Source organism: Colias eurytheme, chromosome 4, assembly GCF_061535395.1.
Source record: "Colias eurytheme isolate Ceu_HAF_F1 chromosome 4, ilColEury1 Martin Lab GWU primary, whole genome shotgun sequence".
NCBI lineage: Eukaryota > Metazoa > Arthropoda > Insecta > Lepidoptera > Pieridae > Colias > Colias eurytheme.
Genome location: NC_142983.1, coordinates 8,349,572 through 8,374,393, shown reverse-complemented (window position 1 = coordinate 8,374,393; position 24,822 = coordinate 8,349,572). Strand labels below are relative to the sequence as shown.

The following is a 24,822-nucleotide window of genomic DNA, read 5'->3' as shown; positions in this document are numbered from 1 at the left end:
GTACTTCAAGTTTAACTATTTTTACACGAAAGTAGTAAGTACTTACATAATATGTTAACTTTGACATTGCAATCAGTCCCGAATTATTATTATATTATCTAGTCATGGTATGAAAATGCATTCAAGGTTGCACTACGAGTGCTACGAGTATATTAAAACAATCAATCAAGGCTACACGTTGTATAATGAACAAGTAGGATTATTTCAGGTTGGGCAGGACGCTACCTCGCATTCTCGCGGACGATTACGATACCGAACGTCGATATGATAGCGTTATCGGCGATACGCTTTGAGCGCCCGCCGACCCATCCATCATTCCGACACAACCTTTGCGATCGCCGACACGACACAAGCTTGAAGGTAAATAGCGCAGTTAACATGTGTTACCGATATCGGTACACGCCACTTCACACTAGCACTCTGTGATAACGCTACAACGTTTCTTTAATATGTTACATCATTATCCTTGTTGTTTGGACTGATCGCTTTCTTAGTGTCAACATTATGCCTACCTATAGGTTCTTACTTTATACCTATATCATGTAGATAATATGCTATTAAGAACTCTATTAGTGAAAAATGATAGCTGCCGTATTTTATTTTATATTTGCAAAATAAAAACAAGCACTTTAACTTTTACCGAAACTTTTTCGTTCCATAATTCAAGGTCTAACTTAAATAATCAAGACAAGATGCGTACGTAGTTTTTATAGCGCAAACCATAAACAATGTTAGCTTATGAATGAATAATAATACGTATGTATCGAGTTTAAAATTAAACATTTTTACAGTATGCATATGAGGAATATCAGGCGCCAACGAGCAGTGTTTGTGAAAGCATTAGAATAACGTGCGGACGTATTTGCTAATAGATTTTACCGCTTTACCGAGTTTACTTACAGTTTTAATTTTGTCACTCTGTGTGGTCGATATGATGGAAACTGTATTATGAGGTTTAATATTAGAACCATTTATTTTTAACTATGTAGAGTTAAAAATAATCCCTGTCTCAATACTTCAATTAATGGAATTTGTTAATCGAAACTAGTTGAATAAACTGTAAGCTGTAAACTGTCAGAAGCTGTAGAAGATTCCGCAATAGCAACGTATGTTGTGTGTTTTATAATGAACAGGAAAACATTTACATCTGTAGCGAGTTTACCACATTTATACAGATACCTACAAAACTCAAACTCAAACTCAAACATTCATTTATTCAATTAGACTACTATTTAGTAGCACTTTCGAATCGTCATTACATAGTATTTTTAACATTTACCACCAAAAGCTGTTTACATGCGAAAGAGTAGGTAATAAGGATCGCGGAAGTCGAAGTCGAGAAGATTGTCGCGGAAGAATTCTAACAAATACCCGCGGCCCCATCATTAAAGCGGCTCGACGGAACACAGTGGGGTTTTAGTCGGTAAGAATCCGACATAACCCACGGCGCCTTCCCCGGGGGCCGTGGGTATCTTTGGAAGATTTCCCCACTTTAAAAAAAAAAAAAAAAAGGTAATAAGGATCCGTCCCATCTTCACAAACTTTTACGTTTACAGATAACAGTAGCATATAATCAATACATTAAACTAAAAATACTCACTGTCGTCAGTTAGTTTTCGATCTCTTCTTGGTCTAGGCGGCGCGTATAATGAAGACTGGTCCACTCCCGATCCCCCTGAATTTAGCGACGAGTGCCCACTATCCCGAAATTCGCCCGTTTCAGCCCATACTGAAACAAAAGAGATTAAATTTAGAAATCGATATATTTTATATCCCTTGTGTTATTTTAATAGCGTGCTAATTGTTGTTAATTCCACGAATTCCACGAAATCCTTGTAATAGTGTATGTAGCCTAAATGATTGAACTAAAAAATGTTTTTTTTTCTTTCACGCATCTCAATGCATTCACTAACTAGCGATGACGCCCCGTCGTTTATGAGCTAATTAAGTGTCCCCGAACACTTGTCAACCAATTAGTCACTTGAGACAGCTCACACCCTAATATATAGCTTTTAGCTAATTATGCATAACGTACACTTTCGATGTTTTAGTAAAATCTTGATTGAATCTTGTAGATAGGTAGTAGGTACATTTTAATTACTAGGTACTCAAGATAATGTCAGGTGTAGTTTACATTTATGTAAAGTAAATCTTAACGTAAGTTAAAATTAAAAATAACTTATCTAAATTAATTTTAGATTCCTAAATATATTTGTAGCAAACATAAAAAAATGAAACAATATAAAGCGTTGCATTTATAATACACAGAACTAGATTCAGAAAAATGGAAGCAAAAATAAACCAAACAGAAAAGTTGAATTTTTAATTAAATTACATCAGTGTAACAGCGAATCATGTCAACATTGGCTCGGACTTAACGGTCCGTCTGCTTTTTTATTTAAATTTATTGTGTTTTAATGTCTGCATTGTAACCCATGATCCCATTGTTTTGTAAGAAGTCACGAACTGCCAATTGATTGGAGGAATAATATTAGTTGTGATAATTTGAAAAAGACTTTCGCTTTGCTAATGTGTTACGATTTGTGAGGTTTGGCAGAGCTTTTTCGTGACATCGTGTAATAAATAAGACGTTACTCCCAATTCACCTGACAACTTTTAACGTAGTAATTGTCGTGTAGAGAAATGTATTAAAAAATATAATAGTGAAGTAACAAAAAATATAAGCAATTCTAATAGATTAACATTGGCGATAGGATTTAGGATAAACTACAGTTTTGGTAAAAAACTAAGCTTATGATACGTACTAAAACTATTTTGATAAAAAAAGGATCAGCAAGTTTATCAATAGGTAGTCAGAAATAACCCATACGAATACAACCATGCATATTATTGAAAAATGTGTTAATTGTAACACATGATCTTATCACGATACAGCAAAAACAAACGTCGGATCGTACAAACGTACGGTACAAACTACAAACGACACACTCGTTCAAATAAATTTTATGTTTGCTGCTTTGATAACAGGTGATAAGCGCGTTCATTGTTTTATTGGGGCTGTAAAGCGCGTCTCCATACGGACTGAAGATAGTCGCAAATAGAGTGCCGAGTTTAATAATTATATTGTGCCGATTCAATTTTTGTTTTTTAGTTTAATTAATTATTTGAAAACACATAAAGAAGTTGATAATGTATTGTTTGATTTATAAAGATACAATAGAGTACAATGTCGTGAAAAAATGTATATATATTGTATTTAAATTTCATTTCATTTTCGAAAAAATATTATGAACAGAGTCATGTTAATTTAATTATTTATACAACCCCATTGTGTTAATTAAAGTTAGTTGTTAATAACTATTCGTAAAATGTCAAAATAATATAATATATTTACAGTAGAAGAAAATCACTTCACGTAATACCATGTTATAATTATTGCCTTACGCTCTTATGTTTATCTTAAAACCGAAAATCCAAAGTAATGCAACATAATCTTCATGAGTACGATAAACACAATTTTATGTTTTAGATTAAATCCCCAGTAGCGAATTGATCTTATCCTTATTAAGGACGACTTATTCGTCATTAAGTAATAAAATATATTTTTATTCATTTCCAGCTTTACATTGTATTGAGGTATGTAATCTTCAATTACTTAGTAATGTATCTGTTGTATGTAATATTAATTATAATGTGGGTACTTGGATATACTTTATAAAAATGTAATGTCACTTGTTCATTATAATAAAGAGTTAAACACAACATGGTGTCAGGTGTGAAAATAATTGCAAATTAAGTGAATAATTAGTATATACAAATGAGATATTGTTCATTAAAAAAGTTAATAAGTATTTGTGAACATGGCAAAGAGTGATAAAGATTTAAGTTGCATCAATAATGCGATACAACAGCCAGCGGCAATGTTAAGTCATGGCAATATGGCGGAGAATTGGCGAGATTGGAAGAAATGTTTTGATTGGTATTTAATTGCATCTGGAAGAGAAAATGCCCCTGGACGTGAGAAGTGTGCTTTATTTTTACATTCAATTGGTAAATGTGGACGTGAAATATATGAAGAACTCGATTTTCAAAGTAGTGAGATTAACAAATATGACGTATTATGTTTGAAGTTTCAAGAACGTTTAGACCCGAAGAAGAATATTAATTACGAGCGTCATTTGTTTTTCGAGTGTTATCAAAACGCAGATGAATCTTTCGAATGTTATTTTGCACGTTTAAAAATACAAAGTAAAGTGTGTTCATTTGGGCAACTAAGAGATAGCCTCATTTTAACGCAGTTAATACGAGGAATACGAGATGCACAGTTAAGGGAGCGTCTTTTAAGAAAAAAGGATTTGGAATTGAATGACGCAGAATCGTGGTGTCGAGCGGCGGAGGCTGCGTGTCATCAAGCGGGCCGAGTCGACGCGCCCGCGCCGCCTGCTAATAAAATTGTAATTGATACACAAATTCCGGGAAGTTCATCGAGTTGTATGAATGAAGTGAGGAGTGCACGTTCAATGGTCGGTCGTGACGTCGAGGTGGAGGCGGTGAGTTCGCGCGGCGCGCGAGCGAGGGCGAGCGGCGGCTGGCACGGGCCCGCCTGGCCGGCGCGGCCGCAGCGCGCGCTTGCCGCGCCGCAGCATCAAGGTCATCAGGTGCGGCGTACGCGTCCGAAGTGCGCCTATTGTGATCGTATGCATCAATATAATAAGTGTCCCGCTTTTAACGTAAGTTGTTATAGATGTGATAAACGTGGACATTTTGCAAAGTGTTGTAGGTATAGTGCGGTATCGTTACGCGAAGTGAATCGTTCGACCCCGCCGTCAGAGGGTTCAGGTGAGGAATATATAATAAACGGTATTGAAATAAACACATTACTCGCACTTAACCTATAAATACTTTAACACAAAAGCCAAACAATAGTAGAACATTCGATATACACATATTCTTCCTATACTACATCATCCGATACTATTTTTTTTTTTTTTTTTTTTTTTGTGGCACCGGGCATGTCGGCGGACATCGAGCGGGCCGTGCGGCGCTGCGGCGTGTGCGCGCAGCACCGCGCCGAGCAGCCGCGCGAGCCGCTGCTGCCGCACCCGCAACCGGACACTCCGTGGGAAGTGCTAGCCGCTGACATTTTTCAGATTAAAAATAAATATTTCATTTTGGTCGTAGACTACTATTCGAAATACGTGGAGGTCGCTTCATTGAGAGATATTACCTCCGGTTCGGTAATTAAACAGTTAAAGGATATGTTTTCTCGTCACGGTATCCCGAAGCGGTTAATTTCGGACAACGGTCTGCAGTTTACATCTGGGGAGTTTAAGAATTTCAGTGAGGCTTGGGGATTTCGACATGTAACGAGTTCGCCTTATTATCCCCGATCTAATGGTTTAGCCGAACGTAACGTACAAACTGTTAAAAAATTATTAATTAAAGCCGAACAGGACGGCACAGATCCGTATCTAGCTTTATTAAATTTTAGAAATACGCCTATATCAGGGGAGATTTATTCATCAGCTCAGCTTTTGATGGGTAGGCGTTTAAATACTAGGCTACCTGTTTGTTCGAATCTTTTAAGACCGAAGCTTCCTTCCAGAGGGAAAGTAGCAATAAAACGTGCAGAAAAAACTAAAAAATCGAGCTCGTTCTACAATCAGCATACGCGGAAATTAAAGCCGCTGGGTGCCGGCGCGCGTGGAGGGTCCGGCCGCGGAGCCGCGATCGTACTGGGTGCGCACGCCGGACGGCGCACGGTATAGGAGGAATAGGCAGCAAATTATTAAGACTGGCGTCGATCAGAACGAGCCTGTTTTAAATAAAAGTAAGAAACCTGATTATAGGCGTCCTATCGGCGATTATGATGATTTTGATGAAAGTTATGTCCAAAATAACAAGATTAATTCTTCTCCTACTGAGGTGTCGCAAAATACAAAATTTTATTGTACTCGTTCTGGAAGAGTAGTGCGTCCTCCAGACAGATTTCTTTATTAACTATATATGTAATTAATGTTTTAGTTTAATATGTAACAATAAAAAAAAAAAAAAAAAAAAAAAAAAATAGTATCGGATGATGTAGTATAGGAAGAATATGTGTATATCGAATGTTCTACTATTGTTTGGCTTTTGTGTTAAAGTATTTATAGGTTAAGTGCGAGTAATGTGTTAAATTTATGATTGAATGGTTATCATTAAATTTTGTTTAATGTTACTAGCTGAGATGATTTATAATTAATGTCTATAGAATATCATCATACATGATGTTATGTTTTGCACTAATGGATAGATATAGATTATTGCAAACTAATTGATTGTTTAGCTAAACTTACTGTAATGAATGTAGGTACTCTATTGCTTAAGTGTATATATAAAGTTCATTGTAAAATTAGTATCGTTCGTCAGCAAATTATTTTAATATCCTTATGTTATATCTTATTGAAAGGGGAAGATGTTGTATGTAATATTAATTATAATGTGGGTACTTGGATATACTTTATAAAAATGTAATGTCACTTGTTCATTATAATAAAGAGTTAAACACAACAGTATCAATTTTAATAGCTTTGGAATTATTTTTTATCATCAAAGAGTTTCTCAGATTTTACAATGGCTCAAAAAGCTATTTCATTCATGTTTTATAATATGTGAATGACAATTGTAATTGCGAATCATATCATTCATACAACTTCGCGCATAAAAATGTTAATTCAAAAGAGAATCTCCACGTGATTGTACATTACACCTGTCACAGCAATATACCACAATCTGACGTGAGCTTTATAACTTTTATGAGCCAATTACTGTTTTATTTCGATAATAACAATAACGACGCTATGCTAAATAGGTTACAATGCTAATTAGAGTTATGATAGCAATTATAGAAACACATAATCGAATGTAGACATTTTGAAATCGTTATATTTTATGGAACCATCAAAATAATTGTTTTCAACATGTCAAGGTCTCGTACTTATAAATTGATGGAACTAAAAATATAATATCAGTATGGAGAATACAAACAGAAAATGTTGTATTTACTCTAAAAACAGACAGTCGCGCTCAGGCAAATATAGATAAGTTCAGTAATTTATGACCACGACCCTGACGCCTAAAATATGTATGTAGGAATTCATAAAGAATATTCTAAATTTCTTTTGAATACGGACCGAGAAGTGTTTATAATAATGGCGTTATAAACTGTTATTAGTATTACCTACTTATAATAACACAATGAAACAAATCCGTAGATTTAATATGAACATATTTTTGGAAAATGTAGAGTTTATTCTAGATAGGAACACAAACATTGTCTATCAGTAGTGTACGTAGTACGTACGTACAATCATTATGTGGATATTATTTGTGATGGCTGTCTATTGTATTTAGTAGTATCTATATGTATTACTCATATTTAATTCGATGTATAAATAGGTACATTTCGGGCTATAATTTATATCAAAAAGAAAAACAATATATCTATACCTAATTAACGAGAACAATTCAAGAATTACACTAGTATGTACTTATCACTTATGTTTTTGTTAATCTCATAATACTCACAGTGTAATACAAATATAAACAAATACTTATGGAATCTTTACGTGGATATAAAGACTCAAGTTAATTTAGGATTAGTTGATCAATAAAATTTAATAAATGGTAATTGTTATAAATGAGAGTTGTAATTTTGATGAACAGACTAGTTTATGACTTTATGAGGTGTTATTAACTTCTGCTTGTGAATTATGTAAAAAACAAAGAAAAATATTAGATACTATGTTTTTGATGATACTTCATATAGTTATGTATTTTATGTATATGTATCTCACTCAACCCTACAATAATATCTTTACCTATTTACTTGAAATTTAAATAATTTACTAGCTAAATATAGGTAAGTACACAAACTAATATACCATACCATAATGTATTCAGTGCATAAACTTGTTCAGCTGTAAAGAACTCTTGAAAGTGATTACAAACAAAAGATAGCTACACAACATCGTAAATAACCACAATGAACAAGAGGAAGCCGAACTATATCAATCAGAATGCCACTTGTCAGAAAGATATTAAATAGTTCTTCAGCACCTAAGTATCCCATTTGTACGATTGTCACAACGGCTCCGCTTATTAATTTATAGGGCGTAAATATATTATCAAGACATTTGAATAATAACCAATCTTAAAGTTTACAATGAATAACAGTTTTAACGCACCTTACAATATGTATTTCTTGGTAGACTGTTTGTCATTGAACAGAACTATCCTCTTTTGATAGATGATGAATACAGTTTAAGAATTTATTACCTAATGTGATAACTGATTACAAGCTACTTAATTTTGTATGTTATAAATATAACACACGCCTAACAAATTACACTAATGAAATTGGCAAAGACTATTGTGAATAGCACCAGGTATAAATCTTAATCGTTTGTTTTATTATTTCAGTTTAACAACGTTCTTCAATAAGTCATATTAAAACAAATCTTTTAATAACTGTTTATAAATAACTACCATTACAAAAATAAAACACTTTCTCAAATCTCTATTACCGTGCCCGTAAATACCGAACACATTTGAGATAATGAGATAATCAAAATAAAACAGTGTTAATCTCATCTACAATTAGTGGACCACCGGGCTGAGGTGTCTGCTTAATAACATAATCCTGATACGAGTATCAAGGATGCTGGGCCGAGTGGACGTTTCCGTCTCTCCGTGTTTACAATAACTTAAGTAGCCGGTACACCTACCACAGCTTATTATGTAAAACCTATTGAATTAATAATTTGGAAGGACAAAGATTGACTATCGAATAATAGGCTCATTAATTTGCAATTGTAGAGCCAAAATAATGTCTCTGTCCAAAGTAACGTGGTGCTTCTGAAATCGTATTTTGGAGTTATTTTCAATTTAGTTTTTAGCAGCCTGATTCTGAAAGTCATTGATTGTGTTGTTGAGTTCGATAACATGCAGAATTCGCTAATAACATGCAGACAATTATATCATCAATACTTATATGTAGAGGAACTGCAGCAAATTTGGAATACTGCAAGTAATTTGGAATACCTTGGATACTCAATTATTATAAGCGCCATCTGTGTTTTCTTCTTGTAAGATTATCGTCACACCCCATACGGAGCTAATGAGTACTAAAAACAGACCGCCATCTTGACATTCCGGCTGCCAGCCTCGTAGAAGCGAAACGTCAATGTTCAAATTTTTTTCGGTAAGAAAGCAATCAGTGATAATCATTTACTATGATATGTAAAATCTTTATTGTAATTATTTAAACTAATAAGCGACCGTTTTAGTTTACAGTTTTATTTTGTTGCTATTTCTGAAATAAAAATTTTTATATGAAATTTTAGGTTAGGATGTCATGTTGTTAATTTGGAATACCGAAAGTGAATATAATTTGGGATATTCCAAATTTTATGCACATTTTTGTAAGAAGATATCTAATCTTGTTTTTTTTTTTTAGAAATGTCTGCATCCCATAAGTACAGCAAGAGAAAGAAGTGGGACAAGGAGGATATGTCCGCGGCGATTACCGCTGTTCGAGAAAAGAGAATGGGATACTTGAAGGCAGCTAAACAATTTAACGTTCCCAGGTCAACCCTCTTTCGATTTGTTAATATTAAGGACTCCTCGATTGAATCTATAACGAATAAAGCCATTGGTCGAAGGCCAGTTTTGGGTACAGATATTGAAAACATGCTGGTTGAGTACATATTAACTATGGAGAATAAGTTTTATGGGCTGACCAGAATGGACTTGCGTCGGTTGGCATATCAATTAGCTATAAAAAATAATATTCAAAACGCTTTTAAGGATGGTTTTGCTGGAAGATACTGGCTAAAGGGATTTTTAAAACGACATAAGGAAATTTTATCCATAAGACAGCCAACTGGAACTTCTCAAGCAAGGGTCAATGGATTCACTAAAGAAAGAATGGATGAATTCTACGACAATCTTGACAAAGTCCAGACTGATAAGCCTTTCCCTGCTGCACGCATATTCAACGTTGATGAGAGTGGTCTCTCAATAGTTCAGAGTAAAATACCGAAGATTATTGCACGCAAAGGGAAAAAACAAATAGGAGCAATGACATCCGCTGAAAGAGGGTCCTTAATAACTATTGTCATCTGCATGAGTCCTGCAGGGATATTTGTCCCTCCTATGTTAATTTTCCCTCGAAAAAATATGTCCGAGGCTTTGATGAGGGGAGCTCCAGTTGGTTCCATAGGAAGAGCTCATCCATCTGGATGGATCCAAACTAATTTATTTACCCAATGGTTTCAACATTTCGTTGAATATGTTAAGCCAACAGAAGCATCACCAGTGCTTTTGATTCTTGATGGCCATTATAGTCACACCAAGAATATAGAATTAATAGATTTAGCGAAACAGAATTATGTGACAATTCTATCTTTGCCACCTCATTGCACGCACAAAATTCAGCCGCTTGATCGTACATTCATGGGTCCTTTAAAATGCTATTACAGCGAAGAAATCAGGGTGTTTCTACGGGAACACAACAGACCTGTAACACCATATGATGTTGTTGAGCTATTTGGGAGAGCTTACATCAAGTGCCAAACCGCCGAAATTGCTGCAAATGGATTTAAAATTGGTGGAATATATCCATTTAATAGACATATATTTACGGAAGCTGATTATATAGCCGCTGCTGCTGATGTTTGCGAGGAACAAAACCCTCAAACGAGTCCAAGACGGCTTGCCTCACCCGTGGCCGAATTTCGGCGATTGGACAACTTTGATGACGCTCAACCAGGGCCATCAGGCATCCAATCACTGGTTACTCCTTCTCAAATTTCTCCCGTGCCAATAGTAAAAAAGAGAACGAGCAATAGAGGCCGCAAGCCAGCAAAATCCGCAATCATTTCAAGTTCTCCTTATAAGAAAGACCTTGAGAATGTACAATTTCAAAAGTCGGGAAAGGCGAAGATAGCACAGATAAAAAATATTAAGGGAAAAGGCAAGAAGAAAGAAACTAAAACTACAAACGAGAGAAATATTACAGAAAGTGAGTCATCAGATTCAAATCCTGGAAATAACACAGACTCATCCGACGATATAGCTATGAGAAATGAGTCTGCAGTCCCAACTGATCAGGATGCAGAGTGTTTTTTCTGTAATGGGAAATATAGTGAGGATAAAAGAGGTGAAGAATGGGTAAAGTGCTTAATTTGTGAAATGTGGGTTCACGGAGAATGTAGTGGTTATGAATCCGGTATTTACATATGTGATTACTGCAAGAATTAATGACTAATAAATATAGTAATTTAAGTTCCTAATTTAAAACTGATCTGTGATTATTATGACTGATTATTACTTAATAATTGTATTAGTGTAAGCTATTTTGTTATAAAAATTATTATCAAGAGAACTGAAAACTGTTAAACTGTTATATAAATAAGATTTTTTTAGATATTAAGGAAAAGTGTTAAGCATTATCAAAGAAAAAAAGGTGATCATAATTTGGAATACTATATTCCAAATTATCTGCACCATAAGTCTAATGAAGCTTTTGGAGTTTATACGTTTAATTTAAATTTTGATATTGTTCTTAGTTTTCGTTTTGTTTTATTCTTTCTATTATTAAAGTTTATTAATTTTCTAACCATTTGATGTATTTTTTATTGGGCTAAGCCATATTATTTTCTACTTATTCCCAAAAAACAAACCGGTATTCCAAATTTGCTGCAGTTCCTCTAGGTATTGATAAAAAAAATTCTGATGCGAAAGTAACTCTGTCTGTCTGTCTGTTACTCAATCACGCCTTAATTACTGAACCAATTGGCATGGAATTTTTGATACCCGAGAAAGGACATAGGATAGGTTTTATCCCGGAAATACTACGGGAACGGGTTTTTCTTTGAAAACGCAGGCGAAGCCGCGGGCGGAAAGCTAGTCTATGATATAAACATAAATACAAGCTAATGTTACTTTTATATAGTTACTAGTTATTATTCTGTGCTTTTGTAAAGATTAACGTCCCTCACCTGCGCTCTACCTACTGCACGTATGGAAATGAAAAACATTCGGAAAATATGTAGCGTTAAAATATGAAACAATGTTACAAGTTTCATGGGAAAGACAATACATATTAAAACATCGAACTGCCCATTATGCTTCTTTTACATTTCAAATAGAATTATTATTTTATTATATGACTATTCCATTAAATTATCATTATAAAATAATGAGGTCGAGACAAGGCCGATTGAGTGTTTTGTATAGTCGAATCGTAAAAATCGAAACGAAGCAATAACACTTACAAAATACAAGATAAGGATATCAAATGCTACTGCTGTTATCGATAGGCAAGTCTCAGTATAGAGCGGTACCTGTGTTCCCTCCATATCTTCAGCCAATCCGAACGCGGCGCGAATTATCACTCAAATTAATGGTGTGTAAGTTATAAATGGCTGATGGATTAGGGCCGATCGATTCTATTTTACCTACCGTAAAGAACTTTATTGAAACACAAATTCTCGGATCCAGCCGCTAATATTCCCTAGCATTGGTCCTTTTTACTCGCGCCGTCTAGTAGGCTCTCTTTCTAGAAGACCCTTTTTCTTTACGACGATTTATCATCATTTCGCGGTTTAATGATTTTCTATGGATGGTAATTTTCTAAAGATAATATATTAATCTTTGAACTATTCACTTCTATATGTTACAACATCGGATATCAAACTTCTGTATCGTTCTTAAGAACGGTCGCTGCTCGTAAGAGCTAGACAACACGTAAAATAAGATTTTATGGACACTTTGACTTTATCTCGTAGAAAAAGTAAATAGAGATCGTTTCGAAGTCCCTAGACATGCCCAATTAGTATTCCAAATAGCCGTCGACATATCGTACACATAAATGTAGAGAGTGGACCGTTCGGAAGGCACGAACGTCGCATTATTTCTGCGGAGCAAACTCTCGTATTCGTAACTTGAATCTTAAAATGTTTATAGTAAGTGCCAAAGTTCCCCGCTACTATCCTCGAAGTTCACACGAGACGCTGTTTCTATTTCACCCGAGCAATAACAGTCTTACAGCGCTAGCAAGTAGGTTCAAAACGATGAGGTCGTGACCGGCGGCAGAGGAGTGCGGGACTTTGAGGCTTACGGTAATTGTAATAAAGCGGAGTGCAGCAGTTATGGGACGTGAGAGGTTCTAGACCAAATCCCAAGTAAGCTGTAACTTCCTTTCGGATTTTCGGAAGCCATTTATCAGTCTGATGTAGGCGTCTGGAAATTTTTCATGTTCAGTTATTTTAAGGAGATGCACAAAACATGTGAAAATGTCGTTGTTTATCCTGCGTGGGAGAAATCTGACTAATTGTTTAATTGAAGTAGGAATTTCGGTTGCTTTAAAGTCTTCACTCTACAAATTACCAGCGATAGACAAAAGCAATAATTATTTACTTATCTAATATTACTTTAAAGTTTTATATACTTTTATGACTATGAAACTCTTATGCAACCAGATTAGAAAAAATATAAAAAATAAATAAATATCAGTATTCACTGGGGCTCAATATCATAAGGTACAAAAAAATCTAATCGTGGTTACATGAATTAGTGTTTAAGTGCAAAACACAGAGGGTGAAATAGTTCCCAAAGCGCGCATTACGGAGATAAATCAAGTACAACCCTTCTACCACAAACAAATTACCGACCACCTGAGACTTGTAAAAATATCCTCATAGTAATAATGCGTAAATGAAGCATCGTCTTTAGACTATAAGAAGCTGTCTTGTTTTAATTAAAAATTGCAATATAAATATATTAAATCAAATGAGGTTATGGTAACAGGTTACAACCACATGGTACAAATAAACAATTATATAAAATTATATGTTCACATCGCTGAAACTATGATTAAGTGTTGCTCCAATGTATCTATTGCTATATGGCAGGTGAGAGGCAACGTGGAAAGTATTTAGACAACTTTCGTCCGGAATACTCTGCAACTTGATTTGTAATATTGGCAACAGGTCCCTGATTTATTGTAATTGGTAAATGAATTATTTAGGCAAACCCTTGTACATGAGATGCATGCGGGCAGTCATAACAACCTTAAATGACTGTTAATAAACATAGAAATTGAAGGTACCTACACTACAATTCAAACAGATTTGTATTTCTATTACATTATTATATTAACCCCAAACATACAGTGTTAAAGACATACAAGGAAATGAGTTAGGGTAATAGCAAGAGCAGTCCAGGGAGGAGGGTGTGCAGGCAATCACAGGTCCCATATGGACACAAATTACTTTTTCTATAGCAGATCAACTCCGATGACAAGTGGAATAAGGAAGGGTACTGTGTGGTTGGTTTGTGGATAAATAACAATAAGATACTAGTCTCGTAAACAAAAGGGTTGAATACAGGGTGGAGGTGGTGGTGCAAAAATGTTTCTGAGTTGCTTGCGAAGATAGTTAGCATAAGAATTATATTTGTTGGTCAAGTGTGAATGTCTGTTTGTCTGGTATTAAAATGGCTTGAAATTTGATAAGTTTTGTCATTGATAAAATAAAAACATTAAAAAAATTAAAGATAGATTGAAGAATGCAAAAGCAAAAGGAAAGAATTTAAAAATAACTAATTTATTTGGTACTTGGTAATTTAATAATACGCAATGAATTTAGAAATAACTGCTTTAAAATAAAACAAATATAACAAATGGTTTACAATAAAACAAAAAAATGATAATAAAACAGAAGCTAAAAGAATTTAAAAACGATAAGAAATATTATTTCAATACGACATATGTCGCGCTGCCAGCCAGGGGTTGGGGATTGTAAACGATGCCATTCTGTATATTTTCAATTTGCATAAATATTAGTGGGTGCTGTAATGTCATAAATATATTAGTGTACTGTGATACAGATTTTATGGCGATTACAAAATTACTCGCCGAACTTAGGGTGAAAATACATTAAGGTATATTACCGTATTTGCGGTTAGAACATTACGATGAAACTTTTTGTTTAGTGTCTAAAACACGAATCTTTAGACTTTCATGAAATATATTACGGTCTTTTATATTTACTTTAATCCTAACGCATTACAACTATACTGTTTCAGAATGAAAAAGAAAATGAAAGTTTTGGGAAATCGTTTTTATAGAGTTCACAGTTTCAAATAGATCACATACCTAATATGTGTAGATATTGGTTTCAAAATCCTCGAAGCTTAGTTTTTTATGTGGTAGTTTTATATTTTGTATCTAATGAAACTTACATACTAAGAAATCAAACAGTTACAGCCATATACACCAACTGTCTAAATACTTTTGTAGTATTCTAATATTTACCAACTTTATGTGTGTATTATACTAACTTTGTGTTTGAATCTTTTTCATTATACCTATGGAGAATATTGTAAAGTCATAATAAAATAATTACCGAGTGTGGGGTCCCTGTCTCATAAAGCGCAGTCACGGGCCATTGTTGGTCCCTGTCATATATCACGTGTCAACGTGTTCTATGCCTTGGAAGATTATTAGATTTATTAATTTTGTATGAAGCTTACCTACATATGAATCATATGAATATACGAATCCATTATGGTATGTCTTATGAAATTAGCCGGAGAAACGCCTAAAAAGAACTTGAGTTATTTTCAACTGGAGTTTATTCAATTTATTCCGAAGTAGGCTTGCTAATGCTACATAATTTTATAGCGACTGAAGTTGTAGAACCAATATCTTCAATAACGATCGACAGAATATGTAATTAGCCTACTTAATTATTAATTTTCACTTCATTATGTTTAATAGGTAAATAGTTTCTAACAAAAAATAAAAAAACATTTTTGTGTTCATTAAATAATCTAAACGATTCTAAAGGATGACATAACATATTTTGTATTTAATTGCACTATCCATTCCCACAGGGACAGTCATAAATAACCGAAAGATGGTAGTTACATAATTACCCCAAAACCAACACAATGATTGTGTTTATGTTTTCGTATGTTACACATTGCATTGTATTTGACCATCATACGCCATTGTTGCTATTTGTTCTAGATCTTTTGTTACCGCGAGGGTGACTAAGCACATTCAGACACCAATTTGTCATAAAATAAAAAGATTTATTATCCCATTGCCAATGTGTGTACAGCGCAGCGCCTTTTAACAACCGTTATTCTGCCCTTTTATAGACACAAATAAAAGAAGAATAAAATGACGGTGACATTAAACAAAATGTATATGAACATTACTTTCAAAACATTATTATAGGTAAGGATAATAGAGTGCAGGGTAACTTCCAATATGCAGTTTTCTCAGTAAAATAAAACCCCGTAATTTCTTCTTACGTCTAAAGAACAAGATATAAATGTCTAAACGATTTATCATGCAAACATGCGTAAAGATGCCATAAAATATGCTATTACCTATATCTGAGCTTAATCCTCTCTTAATAATACTAGAGTTCGTAGGTACCTAATATAAACTTAGAGCTAAACAAGAAAGTTTTAAAAGAATAATTGACAAATAGATTGATATGGTCTTCTTCCTAGTGACCACAGAACGACAGATGTCCCAAGCAGAAAGGGTTAGCTCGGCATCTGTCAACCACCATCAATCACTCGCACTGTAAATATTGTGTTCTGCAATTTATCCCGTTTACTTGTTATTTATCGATACATCAGCCGATACCACGCTGTGTACTGTCATCATTACGATTTATGTCCAAAGGATTCGAAACTTCCCGTTGCTGTACTGATCATTTATTATTACTAATTAATTATAGACTGAATGCAGTAAACGCTTCTATAAAGTAAAGTATAATCGAACGTAGACAATGGTCTAAATCTAGTCCAACTACCGAAAAGGAATTTATTTTGTTACATAATACGGCATATTATTTTTAAATTTATTTGTAAAACACATTTGATGCATATTCCCAAATTGCAGAACTGAATCTTGTCTGGTCAATTGCAATTAATCGTATGAAACTCAATATACCTGTTGATGATGATGAGTGATAGAATTGCGTAATTAAATAAAAAATCAGAGCCATGTTTTTCCAACCGCAGAGAGATAGACATGTGCTGAAGCTATTAAACTGTGTCATCGGCAATTAGTAAAGGCGAGGTTAAAGAATTTATAGCATAGCATACCTCACACCCCGACATGTGACACCCATTCTGAACGGCTGTTAACAAATTAAAACCGATTTGTTCTGTTATTCTAATAGAGCAGCTATGGGAAGTGTTTATGTCGAACGCTTAGTGTGTATTTTGACAAAATTTATTGCTACCACGCCTTCTTAGGCGTTTTTTGGATATGTACCGGGGCGGATGCAGACATCTGTCGTACAGAAAACTCCGTCACGCCCCTGCTAGAGCCCTAGAGGTCTCGTGAATTTTGAAAATATTGACATTGATATAAGATGTTTTTTGCACAGAAATTGAAATAAATCTATTTCAATATACTTAATAAAGGTACTGATGTTCTTTCTTATGCAGAAATTGAAGTTAATATAAAAATACACTTGGTTATTTTCGAAATATGAAAGAGAAGGAATTCTGGGATGTCAAAGTATTGTGTTCAATAAAAATTAAACACAATACTTTTTTCTAATTAACAATATATCATGACTTGCCGTGATATATTTATATATTTTTTTCAAAAGAATAATAAATATTCCTGAAATCGTATTCGATCACCAAAAATATGTTACAATACAAGCTTTCAATCACGAATTTATTACCTAAACTATCAACTTTCCTTAATGTAAAACTTATTCAAATGCAATAAAACTTATGTTAGCATTAAATTATAATAAACAACACAGGGAAGCGACAGCGGCACCGGTGTTAGATCCAAATGACACCGGGGGTTGCGATTTTTTTGCTGAACAAAAAAAAATATTTTATAGTCACGGCGGATCAGAGAGAGGCGGCAGACAGTGTGGCACCGAGTTTTTCATTTAGTTTTTGCGCTAATAAATCAGTGTAGTTAAGCACGAAAGGCGAAGGACTCGTGACAAATTTGAATAGCATTAATAAACGATTTACATGTTAGTAGCATGTTAATGAAATAACCTTTTAAATTATTTCGTCAATAGAGATTATTATTGTAGACCGTACATATAATTAAATGTGTGAGAGTTGTACTATTTATGGTTTAATGTAGAGTCTGCAGACTGCAACTACTTGCTGCTACTACTTGCAAAATAACGTACATTTTAAATTTATTGCAAGCATTCACTTCTACAATACAAATTACAATTATTGTATTGAAGCCTTATAAATTTCTTAAAAAAACATTGTAGAGACTAGCTACAAGTGCGTCTGATCTGATTTATAATGATTCATTTATCCACGTCGCTATAAAACTTAACACACGTGCATACAAGGTGTATTTGCATACCAAAGATCACACCCTAAAATTCTCCAGTTTGATATCATGCACCGGTCAGATTTAGGCGTCGAGATAAGTTTATAATCTCGACACGAACTAGGAAAACAAATATTTGTGTCGGATTACAGTCTCACTCAGCCTCCGGAATGATGCAGCACGAGACCCTTGATAACGTTTACAAACATTCAACTAACTATGAACGCCTCGAGTATTGATTTATCGCACACGTTTACGATCTAAACAAAATATCGATTGAAGGGGCAGTTAATTTATTGCAGATATCATTTTAATTTATTTTGTTTATAAATTTTAGCTTTTGTTTGAACACAAACGAGAACTGATATGTATCAATAACTCACAATAGAATCAATAGAATGTATTCATATACAGTTTACTTTATAAAATACTTATAAAACAAGTATGTATTTATACAGTCTTCACTGAATTAATAAGCGACATCGTTATCTCGCATTCTTCCTGCTCCAATGTCAGCTTACTGAAATCCTGTGAGCGCGTATCCATCCAACGCAATTAGTTTCATGATTTTCTGCGGCCTTATTATAAAGTGGGGTTAGCGCCGACAAAAAAATTCTCACCTGGAGACAAAATCAACGAAGGCTTTAGCAAGAATCCGTAAAACCTGCTCAATTTAAAATTAAAGCCACGAAACGTGTTTTTCGCGTATTTTATAAAAATCGGAATATGAGAACAATCTTCGGCGGATAAACCCGTGCTATTGTCGGTTACATACGCAAGGATGGGGTAATAGGATTTTTATACTACATAATAAGAAAAAAAATCCCTTCGCAAATGAACAACCAGAGGTAGGTATATAAAAGTGTCATCATATAACTTGATAGCATAACATTGATGAAAATTAATTAAAAGTAGGTTGCTGCTTGGTTACGTACTTATATTTTGCTTGTACATAATTAGTAGTTAATGGTGTGACAGTACTTACTAATTCGGAAGCGTAGCATAACGTAAATCAAGACCATGCAAGTTTGGAATAGATGAATCAATATAACTTACTAGGTAATACTACTAAAACTGGTATGTTTCATGATTTTTTGTCCCTTACAAACAATCTGTAATGAGAAATATTCGGAAATACTGTTCCGATGACTAAAAATAATACAACCTAGTACAGTAGATATCATATTATCTGTGTCTATACTAACAGCAAGGTACACTTTTCAGGAGTGACTATTTAATTATTATTCAACAAAAAATCATTAAAAATATAAAATAGGTCTAAGAAAAGCTGGTGAGATATGAATTGTGATGCTCTACAGCTACTCTACTATCATCGGAACAGACGAACGCCGAACGTAATGACGTTTTCCTAATAATTTTTACGGCATAAAAAATAAAGTTTTTTTATTGTTCCACACACAAAGTGTGATCATCATTCAATGATGACAGCAATTGACTAATGAACTCGGATACAATAGCGTTTAATAAATAAAATGCAGTGGATTTTAATCCCCCATTTAAATTCAATGGTGAGGCAAGTGCGGGGCTAATCATCGCAATATAATGCTTCGCCGATTTCAGGGGGCACTTTTTTCATAAAAGAAAGAGAGCACAATATACAAATGTTGGTGGAAAAGGGAGATAGACAATTCATTCGAATTGACTAAGCGATCGCTTTACCATTTTTACTCGTCATTGATGGATTACAAATTAGTATGGAGTTGAAATAAAACATTTACATTGTTTTAAATTTACGTTGATAGGATAAAATAACCTTTATCCTTCTTTTTGTTTAATTGATATCATATTTAGCTTATTATTTCTTACTTAAAAGTAATTCGTGTCCATTTTTAGTCGATAGAACTTTTAGTAAACAGGCAGTGTAGAGTAAAATTTACTCAATATGTTAATTCCTAAAACGTAAAAACAATGATGTATCTTTTACTTTAAACCTTGCAAATTTGAAGCGTTTTAATGTCATTATAGAAGACCTCCCCCAAATGGGCCACGTGACTAATTGCATAACTAAAGATGCGAGGGGCGCGTAATCCGCTATTGATGTGTTTGTAAAAACTATCCGATTAGACGACCCTATTTTGTTGCTATTTTCTATATAAATAAAAATTTAATACAGGTGCATAATGTGGATTGTTCTTAAGATTAGTGAAGTAAATTAGGTCAGAAATTATTTAATCTTACAATCTTACATTTTTTATTTAGTCATAATCTTTATGCATTCTTTAGTCATAAATTATGTCATATCGGGGCTTTGTAATTGATATTAAATCGTTGTATTAAATATTATTAAACCTTACGTTTTTTTACAGCAGTTACTTAATATAATTGATAATGTTGTTTATGTAGGTATCATATGTACCTATCTAAACAAGTCATTGTATAAAAACTAATGTTCTTGAAAAACGAAAGAGTTTCAGAGACGAAATTGAAGTGTTCAAAGTTTTGAATTTTTCCCAAATGATCTGTAAAATTTTGCCAACACATTTTAGTGCACGTGTTTGTACCTCGCTGTATCGCAAATAGAAAAATGATATGATATATAATTACGTGTCATCTCTCATCAGCGATGAAAGGAGTATAGAGGGCGGAGGTGAATAATCCCTAATTTTGTATACAAAGCGTTGTCAAATTGCACCCACATCTCGTCACGGCTCATTGCCTATGACGCCCGTCCAATTTTTGCTCTACACTCGATATGATACAAATAAAATATAACACGTGCGGTTTTTGTTTTATAAAACTTGTACAACTTACTGATACTTATGTGAAACTTAAAGAAGTTAGTATGGATCAATAACGTTTATAACAATACACTTTTTTTAAACATACCACTACCCAATACCCTGCATAGCCAAAGTTTCACTTGGTTAGACTCGGTATAAAAACAGTTGTGATTTAAAGTTTAAACTGACTCTATCATAGCTGAAAAGTATGCAATGTCGTTTCTGCAGCACAGCACACACACACACAAATTTACACCGATTCCACTATGAAGCGATATACATAATAGACTTACATTTCAACTTCTCCAAGGGTTCATGATGTAAAGGCGGTGCGTGATGCAGCGGGGCGTGCTGCGGCTCATGATGGAGCGGCGCCATCAGGCTCGATATAGCCGAGCCCACTGACGCCGCCACCGACTCGTGGAGGTGCCCACCGCCGTGCAGCTCCAGCTCGCTCAAACACAACCCGTTCTCGCTTAGCGGCTCCATTCCGGCCGCCAGCGCCTCCTTGTACACTCTGAGGTGAATGGTGATGCTTTCTTGGCACTTGGTTAAAATAGCCGCTGCTGCGACTCTGGTTGTGTTCAGGCGAGGAACATTCTAGAACCTGGAAAGAATAGATATGGAATAGAAACAAATACCTATGTTAAAAGTATGTTTGTGTACATGAAGAAATGATCGCAATGTGGTCTATCATTTATTTTCATAATCATCGATATTGAGATTTGAGAGGCCAACGAACTTTATTGTGTTTTGAATAGTTTTCTTTTGCAATGTTTTGAATTTTCTTCCAATTTGTCTCTCTATATCTGTCCAACAAGGCTGTTTAGGTTTTATTTAAATAATTTAATATCTTTGATACCTATCATTTTATGAGGTATTCTAACAGCCCGTATAAGAAAAATATTAAGTATATTTTCAGAAAATGTATGTCTTAACTAGCTGTACGAAATACTTTTGAATTACCCGTCATCAATCCACATTACTGAGGCAGTTATTTAAAACTTTCTAATGAGACTCTATATCAATTTAAGTGATATATACATACTATTATCAGCATGATTTAAGTCGTATACACACGCTGTAAAACATAAACGCCATAAACTAGAGCTTGATGGAAATATACGAGCTAACATTCATATTTCACGGGGCGTTGTCAGGAGAGATGTTTCAGCCTATAAAACCTGTTAGAATCAGCGAAAGGTACAATGATTTATTGAATCAATTGCTTTTGTTGATGTAGTCTGTTTGGTGTTTGCAGAATTCTCATAGTACTTTACGTTTGAAATTTTAAATTGTATTTACTTATTGAATAATTAACACAATTGCACATCAATTCAATCAATAACGCATGGAAAGAGAACTGGAAAATTCAGGTAGATTGTAGACTTAAATCAAAATTAAATGTATAACAGGTTAATTACGCCACGTATTGAAAAGTTATACTCATTTGTAGTTAATGATGATATGAAAATCTCAAATTAAAATATCTATTAAAATATAACCGCATCTATTTTTAACGTTCGTTATAAATTATTGCCAATTGGATTCTTATTGAATAAAAACTGAAACTAGATCTATTATATTTGTATATATTTTATTTATAGCACCCTCTCATATTTATCAATGTGCTATCTTTTTGCATATCTCTACATCATAACTATTTCAACTCGCAAAATTTACCAACCTTTCATAACATCCTCGCAATCGAGACAATCTTTAAACGATACATTAATGTTAACAGCGTTAAGTAATTTGGTAAAGTTAAACTCAATCGACTTGAATCCGATGTTATCCCTTTAAACCGATGTAAAGCCTTTTTTAAGCCGAAAGATTTAAGTTGGCGAAAGTGGCTGGCTCTATTAAAACGGCGTCTCGGAAACGGCGCGATCGTTTACGTTACTGAATCCTTTTATTTCAATTCTCTAACTCCGTACTTTTTCCTATCGTTTTTGAGATTTATTTGGGCGAGAATTGAGCTAGTTAGGTCACTGTGCATATTTAGGTGAGTCAAACACGAGCTGGATGACATTGTGATAAGGGAAAGACACTTGCAAAATATAAAATGTGGTCGCCGTTTACGTCTTTGTGATGTATGAAATATAAGATTAATTTTGTGTGTAGATGTGATGCTTTTATTTTTTGAATACTATCGTTATCCTTGTGAGAAATCCAGCAAGCATAATATCATTAAATCCAAGATCTTGTAAAAAAAAGTCTAAATAATGTGTCATTATATAAGCATCATTGTATGGCTACATATTTTGATGTGTATATGTATATACCCTGTGTCGCATAATATGATGAAATTTATTCCTCTGTTATACAAAACTTTAATGAAGTATTTTATACAAAGATTTACAAAGATTCAGTTTCAATATCTCTATGTAATGTGTACTGATTGTGTTGTCAAATTCCAAGAAAAGAAGTTCATTCATTAGATAAACCTTATTAAAAGGATTTATCATATTATTAGTCATTTAATACCTAATAATTACATTTTTCCTATCAATTAAAATGTAATGAATTATATAATTACACTTTGTTGCAAAGGAAATGAAATCTTCGTTTTAAACTAATCTATCTAAAGATAACTCCGCTATTTGTAAATATCACGTGGTTACTTACCTACTGATAATCTGGGCAAAAGTCGTTTCAAAACATAAATAGCATGAATGTTTCGTATTTGTTACAACACTACAATTAATTTTACACGAAATAAACTACTATTTTATAAACGCAAAACTCATTGTTTTTTTTTCTTAAATCTTTATCATGTTCTGTTTCCCGCCATTTTCTCAATTAACATGAAAACAACAGATAACGCAAAAAAGAACGTGAGATGATGACAATTTGAAAATAAAGTGGTTATAATAAAAAAATACAATTACTTTATAAAAACGCACTTTCGATCAATAAATTTTAAAAACATGCACTATCATAATTGGTGTATTTAATCTTGTAAGCAGCACAATCAAACAATTTTAACAACACTTCAATCATATCTGTATTACACGAAATTGAAACGAGTATGAATGTAAAACATGTGTAACGGCTGAGATACGTATCGGTAAATATTTGACTCTATCTCTTCGTATCATGTCTATCGGATTGATAACATGATTTTATGGCAATGTCGATGTTGACACGTGAAAGAGGCTGATAGCTTCGTGAGAAGTGACATGCTCTACAAATATAACGTGTCTATGATTCCCCGCGATAGAATTACCAGAGTATTGTCTTTAGATTTGCATGCGTGTAATGGGACGCGAGTATCTTACGCAAATTTACTTTGTGCAATTATTGTTTTCGACCGCCTACGAAGCTGGCACTGCGAACATCACAATATTGTTTTATTTAATTTAAATTCTATTGTTTATTATTATGCTCTATGGATTGCTAAATTTAATATATTATTATTCATATGAATATCTAATACCTATAGTAAGGCAATTGTACAACTTGCAAGAGTAGAATTTTTATTTTATACTGAAAGTTGTTTTAGCAATTGGCACTGTCAGTTCAAAACTGTTAAGTCCTTACAGACTAAAACATGCTTGTATTATCTGTGATATAGCAAAAGGTAGAGTAAAATTAAATAGTGTTTTTGGTGTGTGTATAACATTCAGGTAGTTTTTTGTGTTATTTATAGATCGTCAAGACCTTAAATTTATTAGTATTTCACATGCTGTTATAATTTTTATTTAATCTATATGTAACAATATT

At 33.8% G+C, this 24,822-nt stretch overlaps 1 protein-coding gene across 1 annotated transcript in view; it reads right to left on the bottom strand.

The window, feature by feature from the left end:
* Ptx1 (pituitary homeobox homolog Ptx1) overlaps positions 1 to 21,698 on the bottom strand; it is a 34,897-nt gene extending 13,199 nt beyond the window's left edge. Inside the window, exons 1-2 of the mRNA XM_090120230.1 lie at positions 21,390 to 21,698; positions 1,601 to 1,729 (exon numbers count right to left, since the gene is read on the bottom strand). Of these exons, the coding sequence (XP_089976356.1) occupies positions 1,601 to 1,729; positions 21,390 to 21,585 (325 nt within the window). The 5' untranslated portion in view covers positions 21,586 to 21,698. The remainder of the gene's footprint in view (positions 1 to 1,600; positions 1,730 to 21,389) is intronic.
* Positions 21,699 to 24,822: the final 3,124 nt, after the last annotated feature.